Source organism: Malania oleifera, chromosome 4, assembly GCF_029873635.1.
Source record: "Malania oleifera isolate guangnan ecotype guangnan chromosome 4, ASM2987363v1, whole genome shotgun sequence".
NCBI classification, from domain to species: Eukaryota; Viridiplantae; Streptophyta; class Magnoliopsida; order Santalales; family Ximeniaceae; genus Malania; species Malania oleifera.
The window spans coordinates 10193046-10206519 of NC_080420.1; the positions used below are offsets into that span (position 1 = coordinate 10193046).

The 13474-nt window shown below is 36.4% G+C and overlaps 1 protein-coding gene across 6 annotated transcripts in view; it reads right to left on the reverse strand.

Moving 5' to 3' along the window:
• LOC131154025 (tyrosyl-DNA phosphodiesterase 1) overlaps nucleotides 1-13474 on the reverse strand; it is a 32360-nt gene extending 18886 nt beyond the window's left edge. For 2 of the 6 annotated variants that reach the window (XM_058106488.1, XM_058106483.1), the window contains exons 1-4: nucleotides 13213-13392; nucleotides 12895-13040; nucleotides 12491-12745; nucleotides 11263-11475 (exon numbers count right to left, since the gene is read on the reverse strand). In XM_058106488.1, the coding sequence (XP_057962471.1) occupies nucleotides 11263-11475; nucleotides 12491-12745; nucleotides 12895-13040; nucleotides 13213-13294 (696 nt within the window). In that variant the 5' untranslated portion in view covers nucleotides 13295-13392. Of the gene's footprint in view, nucleotides 1-11262; nucleotides 11476-12490; nucleotides 12746-12894; nucleotides 13075-13212 lie in introns of all 6 variants that reach the window. The other 4 variants (XM_058106485.1, XM_058106489.1, XM_058106486.1 and 1 more) reach the window with 4 other exon arrangements.

Genomic DNA, 13474 nt, shown 5'->3' on the forward strand with positions numbered 1-13474 from the left:
TTCCAAATCTTAAAACTTGGCAAATGTACTAGATTTGTGACGAATGAAGTAAACCCAAACCTTCCGTGCATAATCATCAATGAAACTCACATAGTACACATGTCCACCCTTTGATGCAACTCTAACTAGACCCCAAACATCTGAATGTACATAGTCAAGAATTCCTTTCATCTTATGAGTAGCTGAACTGAATTTTTTCCTATTTTGTTTTCCAAGAACACAAAATCTGCAAAATTCCAACTGACATGATTTTAAACTTTTCAACAATTTTATCTTGAGTAATTCTTTCATGTCATGTTCTCCCATATGCCCAAGACGCATATGCCACAAGACGGTCTCATCTGATTCAGCATCCACGGCTACAACTCCACCTACAACGGTAGTTCCCTACAACGTGTAAATATTCTCATCAAGCTTCTACCCTTTCATCACAATCAGATTACCTTTCCATACCGTCAAGACTCCACCTTTGGACTTGTAATTAAAACCATTACAATATAAAGTGCCAAGAGATATCAAACTCTTTCTCAACTCAGGTATATGTCTTACATTACACAATGTTCTTACAGCACCATCAAACATCTTTATCTTTACATTTCCTATGCCAACGATCTTGCAAGAAGCATCATTACCCATAAGAACTGATCCAGAATTTACTAACTTGTAAGTGCTGAACCACTCCTTATTTGGAGTCATGTGATAAGAACATGCCGAGTCAAGTATCCAAGAGTTCGTTAGATTATCCGACTCCGTTGAAACTAATAAAACATCACCATCCGCTGAATCCTCTTCTTGAATAACATTTATAGATTTAGAAATCCCCTCATGCTTATTAGCATTTCTCTTCTTCCAATCCGGACACTTCGGTTTCACATGCCCCTTTTTACCGCATTTATAACACCGAATTTCTTTCTTCTTCTTGGATTAATTTCAGAATTTCTGATTAGACCCAATTTTAAACTTTCCTTTGCCTCGCTCATTAATGCCCTTTACCACAAGTCCTTCTCTTTCATCACATATTTTTAACCTTAAATGAAAATTTAACAAGGCACTTGTTACTTCTTCCAAATCAAGTGTTTCTTTTCCCCACGTAAGAGTGGTCACAAGATTTTTGTAGGTATGAGTTGAGAACAAAAAATTTAACAGCATCAAAGTCTTATCATCCTCATCAAACTTCACATCAACTCTCATAAGATGACTTATGATTTGATTAAACGCATTGATGTCTTGATCTCGACTAGATCCTTCTACCATCTTAAGTCAATATAAACGCTGCTTAAAAAAAAAAGTTTATTATTGAGGGATTTAGACATGTACCGACTTTCTAACTTTCACCAGATAGCCGCTGGAGAATCCTCCTCCATCACCCGATAAAGAACTTCGTAGGACAAACACAAGCGTATTGTCAAAGCTGCCTTTGCTTTCAAAACTACCCATGATGTCTCATCCATTCCTTCCGGTTGAGTATCAAGCAATGCTTTAGTCATTTCTTATTGCACTAGAATATCTCACTCTCCTCTGCCATAAACCGAAGTTTCCGGTTCCATCAAATTTGACAACATCAAATCTTGCAAAAGATGATCCCGATGCCATAACAACTTCTCTCCGATACCAATTTTTTGTGATATGGATCATATAATGAAGATACGCAGCGGAATAAACAACAAGTAAATGTAAATAACACACACAACCAGAACAAAATCAACACAAAGATTTACGTGGTTCGGCAAAGCCTACATCCACGGAAGCAATGGCACACAAATTTCAGTAAGGAAATCAAAATGTACACAATACACTTCTCTAATGATCATCTCTACTCTCAAAATATGCCCAGATGACATATATAGAAGTTCCACGGAGGTTTCCCCCCGTTTGCCCAACCACCCAAAGTTCAAAAATTCAAAATTCATAAAAAAACTGCAGCAACCCAAGCGCCTCTCGTCGACAAACACAGGGCCTCGTCAACAAGACCAATAAGACCCTTAGTCGACGAATATAGGGCTCTCGTCAACGATACCAGAAATCTGAAAGTTTCCTGCTCTCGGTAATTGTTCGTCAACGAACTTCAGAACCTTTTGAGGAACCTCTTCTGTTTCCTCGTCAACAAGCATAGGCTCCTCGTCGACGAATCCTGCTATGCTGCCCCCTTCATGTTTTTCCTCTTTCCTTCTTTACTTATCAAAACAAAAGTATAAGAGCCACAAATAACAGATCCGAATAGGGTCAAGAAGTAAGTAGGATTGGTTCAGAGGCATGTGGAATGCAATCTAAGACACGTAAGGCGCCAGTGGTAAGGCCCACTTAAGCAACTGTTGAGGAATTGGGGTTACTCCTATAAGAGAGATGATTTCCATGGGAGCAGTTGGAACTCACAAGTGAGGAAGAGATGCTTTGTGGAGCGTAATTGTGTTTAATCTGGATAATAACCCGACCCGAAATAATGTTGTGTGGTTTTTTAATGGGAGATTTTTCTAAGGCTTAGTCCAGGAAAAATTTTTTGGCCTATTTTGTAGCCCATTGTGATTCTGTGCGCAAGATATAGAAACCGTTGTTTTGATGATTAGGGTTTTTATTTATGCAGTTTTTGAGAGAGAAAAAAAAACTGTACTGCTGTACTCTGTATTTTTTTCTCTGATAATAGTGAAATCCCTACAACTCTGTGGACGTAGGCAAATTGCCGAACCACATAAACACTATTTTGTGCGTGTGATTATTTTCTTTTTCTTTGGCATGTGTTTTTCTCTATTTTATTTCTCACAAGTTTTTTTTGGAAATTTCGAGTTAATTTCCCTACAACTGGTATCAGAGCTTAGGGTTAAGTTTGAGTGTGAACAAAGGCAGAGGAAGCAGGAAAGGCACCTAGAATAGAAAAGTTCAAAGGCATAGACTTTGAATCCTGGAGGATGCAAATCGAGAATTATTTTTATGGGAAAAAGTTGCATCTGCCGCTTCTAGGGGAAAAACCTGCGACTATGAAGGATGAGGAATAGACTCTTCTTGACAGACAGGTACCGGGAGTTATCAGGTTAACTCTGTCTAGGTCTGTTGCACACAATGTTATAAAGGAGAAGACCACAACAAATCTGATGAAGGCTTTGTCTGATATGTATGAAAAGCCGTCAGCAAACAACAAGGTGCATCTGATGAAGAAACTGTTCAATTTGAAGATGGCAGAAAATGCATCAGTAGTACAAAATTTGAACGAGTTTAACATTATCACAAATCAATTGTCGTATGTAGAAATCGATTTTGATGATGAGATTCGTGCACTGATCGTTTTGGCTTCCTTGTCAAACAATTAGGAGGCAATGAGGATGGCAGTAAGCAATTCTACAGGAAAAGAAAAACTAAAGTACAATGACATGCGAAATTTAATTCTGGCTGAGGAGATTCGCAAAAAAGATGCAGGTGAAACCTCAGGATCTGGTTCTGTCCTAAACCTTGAGACAAGGGGCAGAGGTAATGACAAAAATTCAAATCGGGCCAAATCAAAATCCATAAATTCTAATCAGAACAGAAGTAAATCTATATTAGGCCAACAAGTACAATGCTGGAATTGTAGGAAAACGGGTCACTTTAGGAGGCAATGCAAAAGTCTTAGGAAGAAGAATGAAGATGATTCTGCTAATGCCGTAACAAAAGAGGTACATGATGCATTACTTCTTGCAGTAGACAGTCCATTTGATGATTGGGTTTTGGACTCGAGAGCTTCATTTTATACCACTCCACACCAATAAATCATGCAGAACTATGTTGCAGGGGATTTTGGTAAGGTGTATTTGGCTGATGGTACAACTTTGGATGTTGTGGGTATAGGAAACGTCTGGATGTTGTTGCCCAATGGGTCTATTTAGTTACTGGAGAAGGTTCGACATATTCTTGACCTGAGGAGGAATCTAATTTCTGTTGGACAACTTGATGATGAAGGGTATGCAATGTTGTTTGTTGGTGGTACTTGGAAGGTTACAAAGGGAGTCAAAGTATTGGCTCGTGGAAAGAAGACTGGTAATCTATATATGGCCTCAAGTCCAAAAGACACAATTGCAATTGCTGAAACAAGTACTGATACAAGCTTATGGCACCGCAGACTTGGTCACATGAGTGAGAAAGGGATGAAGATGCTATTTTCAAAAAGGAAACTACCAGAATTGAAGTCCGTTGATTTTGACATGTGTGAAAGTTGCATCTTAGGAGAGCAGAAAAATGTGAGCTTCTTGAAAACTGGGAAGACACCGAAGGCTGAAAAATTGTAGTTAGTACACACTAATTTGTGGGGGCCTTCTCCAGTTGCATCCCTTAGAGGTTCAAGGTTTTACATTACTTTCATTGATGACTCAAGCAAAAAAGGTATGGGTTTATTTTCTAAAAAATAAATCTGATGTATTTGAGACTTTCAAAAAGTAGAAGGTTATGGTTGAGACAGAAACGGATTTGAAAGTAAAATGTTTGAGGTCAGACAATGGAGGAGAGTACATAAATGGAGGATTCAGTGAGTATTGTGCTGCACATGGAATTAGGATGGAGAAGACCATTCCTGGGACACCACAGCAAAATGGTGTGGCTGAGTGCATGAACAGAACTCTCAATGAGCGTGCTAGGAGTATGAGGTTGCATGTTGGACTACCAAAAACTCTCAGGGTTGATGCTGTTAGTACTGCTGCAGCTTACCTAATAAACCGAGGACCTTCAGTTCCTATGAAGTTCAGACTTCCTAAAGAGGTTTGGAGCAATAAAGAAGTAAAGCTTTCCCATTTAAAAGTTTTTTGTTGTGTTTCTTATGTTCATATTGATTATGATGCTCGTAGTAAACTTGATGCAAAGTCTAAAATATGTTTTTTCATTAGCTATGGTGATGAGAAATTTGGCTAACGGTTTTAGGATGAAGAAAACAGAAAAATCTTCAGAATTAGAAATGTGATATTTAATGAACAAGTTATATATAAGTACAGGTCAATTGTAGTGCCAGATGTCATAGAGATAGATCAGAAGAAATCTGAGTTTGTCAACTTAGATGAATTAACTGAAAGTACTGTCCAGAAAAGGGGTAAAGATGATAAGGAAAATGTAGAATCACAGGTAGATCAGATTACACCTATAGTTGAATTCCGTAGATCCTCCAGGACCATTAGACCTCCACAACGTTATTCACCCGCTCTAAATTATCTCCTGTTGACTGATTATGGTGAGCCAGAGTGTTATGATGAAACCTTGTAGGATGAAAATTCAAGCAAGTGGGAGCCAATCAAGCGGATTCTGAGATATCTAAAGGGTTCATAAGATACATGTCTTTGCTTCACAGGTGCAAGTTTGAAACTGCGGGTTTATGTAGATGCTGATATTGTTGGTGATATTGATAGTAGAAAGAGTACTGCCTCCCACTTGCTTGAATTTTCATCCTGCAAGGTTTCATCATAACACTCTGGCTCACCACTATCAGTCAATAGGAGATAATTTAAAGTGGGTGAATAACGATGTGGAGGTCTAATGGTCTTGGAAAATCTATGGAATTCAGCTACAGGTGTACTCTGATCTACCTGTGATTCTAAATTCCCCTTATCGTCCTCACCCCTTTTCTGGACAATACTTTCAGTCAATTCATCTAAGTTGACAAACTAAGATTTCTTCTAATCTATCTCTGTGACATCTGGCACTACAGTTGACCTGTTCTTGTACATAACCTGTTCATTAAATATCACATTTCTACTTCTGATGATTTTTCTGTTTTGTTCATCCCAAAATTGATAACCAAATTTCTCATCACCATAGCCAATGAAAAAACATATTTTAGACTTTGCATCAAATTTACAACGAGCATCGAAATCAATATGAACATAAGAAACACAACAAAAAATTTTAAATGGGAAAACTTTACTTCTTTATTGCTGCAAATTTCTTCAAGAAGTCTAAACTTCATGGGAACTAAAGGTCCTCGGTTTATCAGGTAAGTTGTAATACTAACAGCATCATCCCAGAAAGTTTTTGGTAGTTCAGCATGCAACCTCATACTCCTAGCACACTCATTGAGAGTTCTGTTCATGCGCTCAGCCACACCATTTTGCTGTGGTGTCCCAGAAATGGTCTTCTCCATCCTGATTCCATGTGCAGCACAATACTTACTAAACCCTCCATCTATGTACTCTCCTCCATTGTCTGACCTTAAACATTTTACTTTCAAACTTGTTTCTGTCTCAAATATAGCCTTCCACTTCTTAAAAGTCTCAAATACATCAGATTTATTTTTCTGAAAATAAACTCATACCTTTTTGCTTGAATCATCAATGAAAGTGATGTAAAACCTTGAACCTCCAAGGAAAGCAACCAGAGAAGGCCACCACAAATCAGTGTGTACTAACTTCAATTTTTCAACCTTCGATGTCCTGCCAGTTTTCAAGAAGCTCACATTTTTTTGCTTTCCTAAGATGCAGCTTTCACACATGTCAAAATCAACATACTTCAATTCTGGTAGTTTCCCCTTTGACAGTAGCATCTTCAACCTTTTCTCACTCATGTGACCAAGTCTGTGGTGCCATAAGCTTGTATCAGTACTTGTTTCAGCAATTGCAATTGTGTATCTTGGACTTGAGGTTATATATAGAGTACCAGTCTTCTTTCCACCAGCCAATACTCTGGCTCCCTTTGTAACCTTCCAAGTACCACCAACAAACAACATTGCATGCCCTTCATCATCAAGTTGTCCAACAGAAATCAGATTCCTCCTCAGGTCAGTGTTGAACCTTCTCTAGTGACCAAACAGACCCATTGGGCAACAACATCCGGACGTTTTCCAAATCCACAACATCCAAAGTTGTACCATCAGCCAAATACACCTTACCAAAATCCCCTACAACATAGTTCTGCATGATTTATTGGTGTGGAGTGGTATGAAACGAAGCTCCCGAGTCCAAAACTCAATCATCAAGTAGACTATCTACTGCAAGAAGTAATGCATCATGTACCTCTTTTGTCACAGCATTAGCAGAATCATCTTCATTCTTCTTCCTAAGACTTTTGCATTGCCTCCTAAAGTGACCCGTTTTCCTACAATTTCAGCATTGTACTTGTTGGCCTAATATAGATTTACTTCTATTCTGATTAGAATTTCTGGATTTTGATTTGCCCCGATTTGAATTTTTGTCATTACCTCTACCCCTTGTCTCAAGGTTTAGGACAGAACCAGATCCTGAGGTTTCACCTGCATCTTTTCTTCGAATCTCCTCATCCAGAATTAAATCTCCTATGTCTTGTACTTCAATTATTCTTTTCCTGTAGAATTGCTTACTGCCATCCTCATTGTCTCCCAACTATTTGGCAAGGAAGTCAAAACGATTAGTGCACGGATCTCATCATCAAAATCAATTTCTACAGACGATAATTGATTTGTGATAGTGTTAAACTCATTCAGATGTTGTGCTACTGATGCATTCTCTACCATCTTCAAATTGAACAGTTTCTTCATCAGATGCACCTTGTTGTTTGCTGACGACTTTTCATACATACCAGACAGAGCCTTCATCAAATCTACTGTGGTCTTCTCCTTTACAACATTGTGTGCAATGGACCTAGACAGAGTTAACCTGATAACTCCCAGTACCTGTCTGTCAAGAAGAGTCCATTCCTCATCCTTCATAGTTGCAGGTTTTTCCCCTAAAAGCGGCAGATGCAAATTCTTCCCATAAAGATAATCCTCGATTTGCATCCTCCAAAATCCAAAGTCAGTGCCATCGAACTTTTCCATTCCCGACGCCTTTCCTACTTCCTCTACCATTGCTCCCACTCAAACCTAACCCTAGGCTCTGATACTAGTTGTAGGGAAATCCACACGAAATTCCCAAAAAAAAAACTTGTGAGAAACAAAATAGAGAAAAACACACACCAAAGAAAAAGAAAATAATCACACACACAAGACAATATTTACGTGGTTCGGCAATTTGCCTACGTCCACAGAGTTGCAAGGATTTCACTATTATCAGGGAAAAAAATACAGAGTACGGCAATAAAGTTTTTCCTCTCTCAAAAACTGCATCAAAAAAAATAATAAATAATAAATAAATAAATAAAAACCCTAATCACCAAAACAACGGTTTCTATATCCTGCGCACAAGATTCACAATGGGCTACAAAATGGACCAAAAAAATTTTCAGCCCAAGCCTCCGCTCCAAGGACTAAGCCTCAGAAAAATCTCCCATTAAGAAAACCATGCAACATTATTTCGGGTCGGGTCATCATCAGAATCAAACACAACTAGACTCCACAAAGCCCAACATATTCAATAGCAATAGTTGTAGTATTAGTGTTTGGCACAAGTGGGGTGCCCGGCACAACACAGGGTGCTGCCCTCCAATCTCTTTGAAGATCAAACAGTGATATCCAGCAGAGGTTTCCAAACGAATGTGCTCAAAGAAGCAAAAAAGTTAACCATATCCCATAGCTGGATAGAAGAGTTCAATTGAGCTTTCAATATCCTTGCCTTCCTCTCAAGCCACAGCATTTAGAGGATTGCTCTATCTAATTTTTTTTAAATTGGCACCTCACTAAGCCATTGTTAGCCTCTTATGGTACTAGACTACATACCGAGTTTGGGCTTCGTTGTGATGCTAAAGTTGTTGATATTATTCCAAATTCTTCTTGGGTTTGGCAAAGGAGTATTTTTATATTTAAGGCTAAAATTATTTCCTTGCTGATGAAGATGCAGAAGACAAACTGGCCTGCAAGCCTCCTCCCATCAGTGTCTATACTGTAAATTCTGCCTGGGAGAAGTTGAGACACAAGAACTACGTGGTTTATTGAGCTTCTTCAGTGTGGTTCAAGAAGCATATCCCAAAACATTCTAGCTGAGTATATTGAATACAACTACTGCTTCGAATAACTTGGTTCAATGTGGAAAGTCAACTAACTCGTCTAGCATTATCTGTAAGAACTTTTTATTAAATTGGGGCTATGAAAAAATGAAAATACCAAAATGGGGTCAAGATGAAACATACTACAATTTTGGGGCTGTTTCCATCTTGAAAATGCAGACCAAAGTGGGACCGTTTGAAAAAGAAACCGGAAGCTGGCTGGAATGTGGTCTCAAGCTTTAAAATGCGAACCAAAGGAGAGAGGGATGGGCTGGTTTACTGCTCAAAACTTGAGCATTAAAGAGGGAGGACTGGGGGTGGAGAGGGTGGTTTTGTTTGTTTTAATTATTATTTTTGTATTCAACTTATAAATTATTATTTGTAATATAATTAATAGATAATATTATGATAATTAATTTTATTATTATAGGTAATAACTACGTCATTACATTTAACTTATAAAAATTTATTATTAGTTAATATTGTTAGTAGTATTTTATTATTATATTTATTTTTTGCAACACACCCTTCAAAAAATTGCCATGTTTTGTCAAGAGAAAAAAAAAAAAAGAATTGTGTTTTATTTTTTATGTTTAAATTTATACGATTTAAGATAAATTTTGAGTTTGAACAATGATAGTGAATGATAGTGGGTTTTTTCAATTATTGAATCCTATTTTGTAAATAAAATTATGTATCAATCCCGTTTTTTAGAGAAAGTTTGTTGAATTTGAAGAGAATTGAAGGAGTTCTATGAAAAGATAATTAAATAAGAAAACCGTTTAGATAAAACAAGGAATAGAAAATTATGAAAATTATAAATAATTTTAAAATTTTAAAATAAATATAATTTATTAAATTACTCATACACCCATATTTTTAAATGCTTTAACTAAAAACTAGTCGCAGGTACACCCTACGTGCACCACAGCCAAACAAAAAAATTATATTGCTTGGGCATAAAAAAGGGAGAAGGAAGTATATTTTCATGATTAGATTTACAGGATAAGTTAAATTTGAAAGATGATAATAGATTGTTTGAATTTTTGAAGCTGCTTTGATAAAATACAATTTACATATTTTATTTTTTTTCTTTCAAGAGAGAGAATTTATAAAACTTGAGGGGAATTTAAGGAGTTTTATGGAAAGATGATTAAAGAAGTAGATTATCTACAAATAATACAAAGTAGAAGATTGTCAAAATTATAAAGATTTCTTTAATTTTAAAATAAAATATAATTCATTAAATTGCATAGATTTAAACATAAAAACACAACTCTCTTTTTTTTTGAAGGGGTGTGGGAAAAATCGATAATAATAAATATAATAATAAAAAAACTACTAACAATATTGACTAATAATAAATTTTTATAAGTTAAATATAATAAATTAATTACTATTTATAATAATAAAATTAATTAATATAATATTATCTATTAATTATATGACAAATAATAATTTATAAGTTGAATACAAAAAATACTAGTAATTATAACAAACAAAACCCCCCCTCCACCCCCCTTGCTGTGATTAGACAAGCTACCCCCACCCCTCTTTAATGCTTTCAAGGTTTGAGCTGCAAAGTGCAAATCAACCCACTCTTCCTCCTTTGGTCCAAATTTTGAAGCTTGGAATAGCAATCCGGCCAGCTTTCAGTTTCTTTTTCAGTAGATCCCACTTTTGTCCGCATCTTCAAGATGCAGACAACCCCAAGATTGTAATATGTTTCATCTTGACCTCATTTTGGTATTTTTATTTTTTATGAACCCCACTTTAATAATTTTAAAAATCTTGTCTGTAATGCAGAAAAAGAAATAAGGGATCATCTTTTCTTCACTCTTTGGACGTCTATTTTGAGTGACTTGCTGCATTGTGTCATGGTATGGTTTCAGCATTTCAGTTGTTCTCATCTCTGGGTCCTAGCAATTCCAAATCCACTGCAATCAGCAAATTGGGTTGGATAGCAACTGTTTATCATAGTTAGAGAACAAGAAACTCAAAACTCTACAAAAAATTATCTTTGAACATTCACCCTGTTGTTCAAATAATACTTCTAATGTTTGAGGTAGATGCATGGATTCAAAGGGCTTGGAAGATTGTACAACAACAACAACAATAACAAGCCTAAAGTCCCACTTTGTGAGGTCAGCTTGGAAGATAGTATTTTTCCTTTCAATGTTGTCAGGCTAGTTTGATTGCCTCTATTTTTTTTTTATTTTTTTTTTATTTTTTTGGTACTTTCCCCCTGCACCTAATATATATATATATATATATATATGAAGCTCACTTTCTTATAATTTTAAAAATAAAAAATTTGAAAAAAAATACACTTCCCTTAGATTGTTTTTAACATGATACCATGTCTATGGATAAGACACAATTAAGTGGGAAATGAAATTCCAATACAGCTGTAAATAGCATTACCTGTACCACATCTCCTATGGAAACTGAAGAGGTATTTGCCCATGCTGGCAGGCCTTGCACTCGCAACAGACGAAAAGTCAAAGGCAATATATCATCAGATACATTAAAATGGCGAATGGCCTCTGAGCTATTGTCTCTATTAGAATGGCAATACCCAGAATTTTTTATCAACATAGACCTTTCTTGTACCAGGCTTTTGTTCTCCAGCTCAGCCTGTACAATACAAACGTGAGTGTTATACTAATAACAGGTAAGAGAGTTAATTCCATGAAAAATCATTTTCATAGGACGTGTTTGTGTGTATATAGATCTCCTTTTCTGAGTGCATGCCTGCTTATCAAATATCTCAGTATTGAAATATATGGTCAGAGTTCCCTATTAAACAAAGCATAAGTTGGATTAAATCATCAATTGCCTATTAAACAAATTCGATCATTATGAACTTCATGTTCATGTACTACTTACAGTCTTATTTTCTTGTTTCTCATTACACAATTTGACACAACATGTGACAAACACCAGCACAAAAATAAGATTCTTAAGTAGTGCATGAACATGAAGTTCATGAGTTCATCAGAAAAGATCTTTATGGCAGCCAATCCAAGCAGAGTAACCAACCAAAAAATATGTGGAAATGCTCCTTCAGAGAGAAGAGCATATCATGCAGCCAACACACAGTAACATCAATGTTTTTCAAGTTGCATAAAATGCTTCGCACCATTAATTTTATCACATTTACACATGATCGCAGTCCTACATTTTCATTAGCTATCAAAAGCTCTTCCTGAATGCCAAAAAGTCAGCAGTAACAATGAAAATTTAGATTTTCAAAAAAAAAAAAAAAAAAAAAGGGTTACCTACAACGACATTAGTAATGAGAGACATTAAGATATTGCCACAATGATAAAGTGCACATGCCAACAAGTGCACATATGTGGAAGACTACTGCTCTGTTTGGGAGCATAGAATTGGAGGCTTGGGTTTGGACTTGTGTGAATTTCAATAAATTTCGGTACAGTTTGTTATCACATTTTGTCCAAATCCACACAACTTCAATTCCAAACCTCAAATTCCATGTTCCCAAATACAATGTCAGAGCAATCACATAAAATTGAAAACAAAAACTCACAAATGCCAACATAAATTTTGAAATATATTAAATACAACTCATTTTATTATATATCGCAAATTTGTCACAAACAACAACAGCTGAAGGTAAAAAATTCACCTTCAAATGGCTTCCAGGAGCTTTGTCTTCCGACAGCCGCATCCTCTTCTGCCTAAATCCCTGAGCTTCACTGAGCCTTTCTCCCTCATTTGAAGACCCTTTATTTGTATCATCACCAGCAAAGGTTACATACTTATAAAAGTGAAGCCCAGGTATCAGTTCTATTATATCACCATGCCCGATCTTCGCTTTCACGCCGGCGTATAGCTTCTTCCTCTGACCCCTGGAATTAACAACAACTGGGTTTGTTCCCTCCTATGACCCAATTCAAAAAACCATCAAAACAAAAGCATATAATTCCATATAAACACATATCAATCACATATCAAGAAAATAGTTAAACAAAATATAAAATGGGAAAGTGCGGAGAAAAAAGTGGAGAGGAGAGAGAGATTGTTCTTTACCACGACAACATCAGCAGAACCATCTAAGGAAGCGACTAAAGTAAGATGCTTGCGGCTCAGTCTCTTGTCGGAGTGTACAACGTTAATGCGGCCAATTGGATTAGGGCCTTGGGAAACTGGTAGCTTTGGGATGGACTGGTCTTGCTCTAGGTTGTGATTAAGAGGAACCAAAAATCCAATCTTCATATGAAATGTTTGCAGGACAAAACACGAGCAGTGTTGAAAGAGAGATTAAAAGACAAATTATACAAAGAACAAGAGTGATTTGACAGTTTGTATGTCTACAGAGGCTACAAGAGGGAAGAACAAGTGAAGGACCTGAGACTGCGCCATTGATGTTGTTGATAGCGTGAGAAAGGCATGGAGAAACTGAAGTTGAACAAGGATGTTCAGCTTTCATCCATGGTAGATTTGTGAGTATCCTCCGGTTTTTGTCATCCCGATGAACAAGGTTTAAGATTTAAGTACAAACATAGAAAACTTTCTAGAAATTGTTGAGAAACAAAGCCACAATTTTACAATTATTTTAAATCTTCAAAGAAAAGATAAATTACTTTTTGCAAATTAACAAACTGTTTTC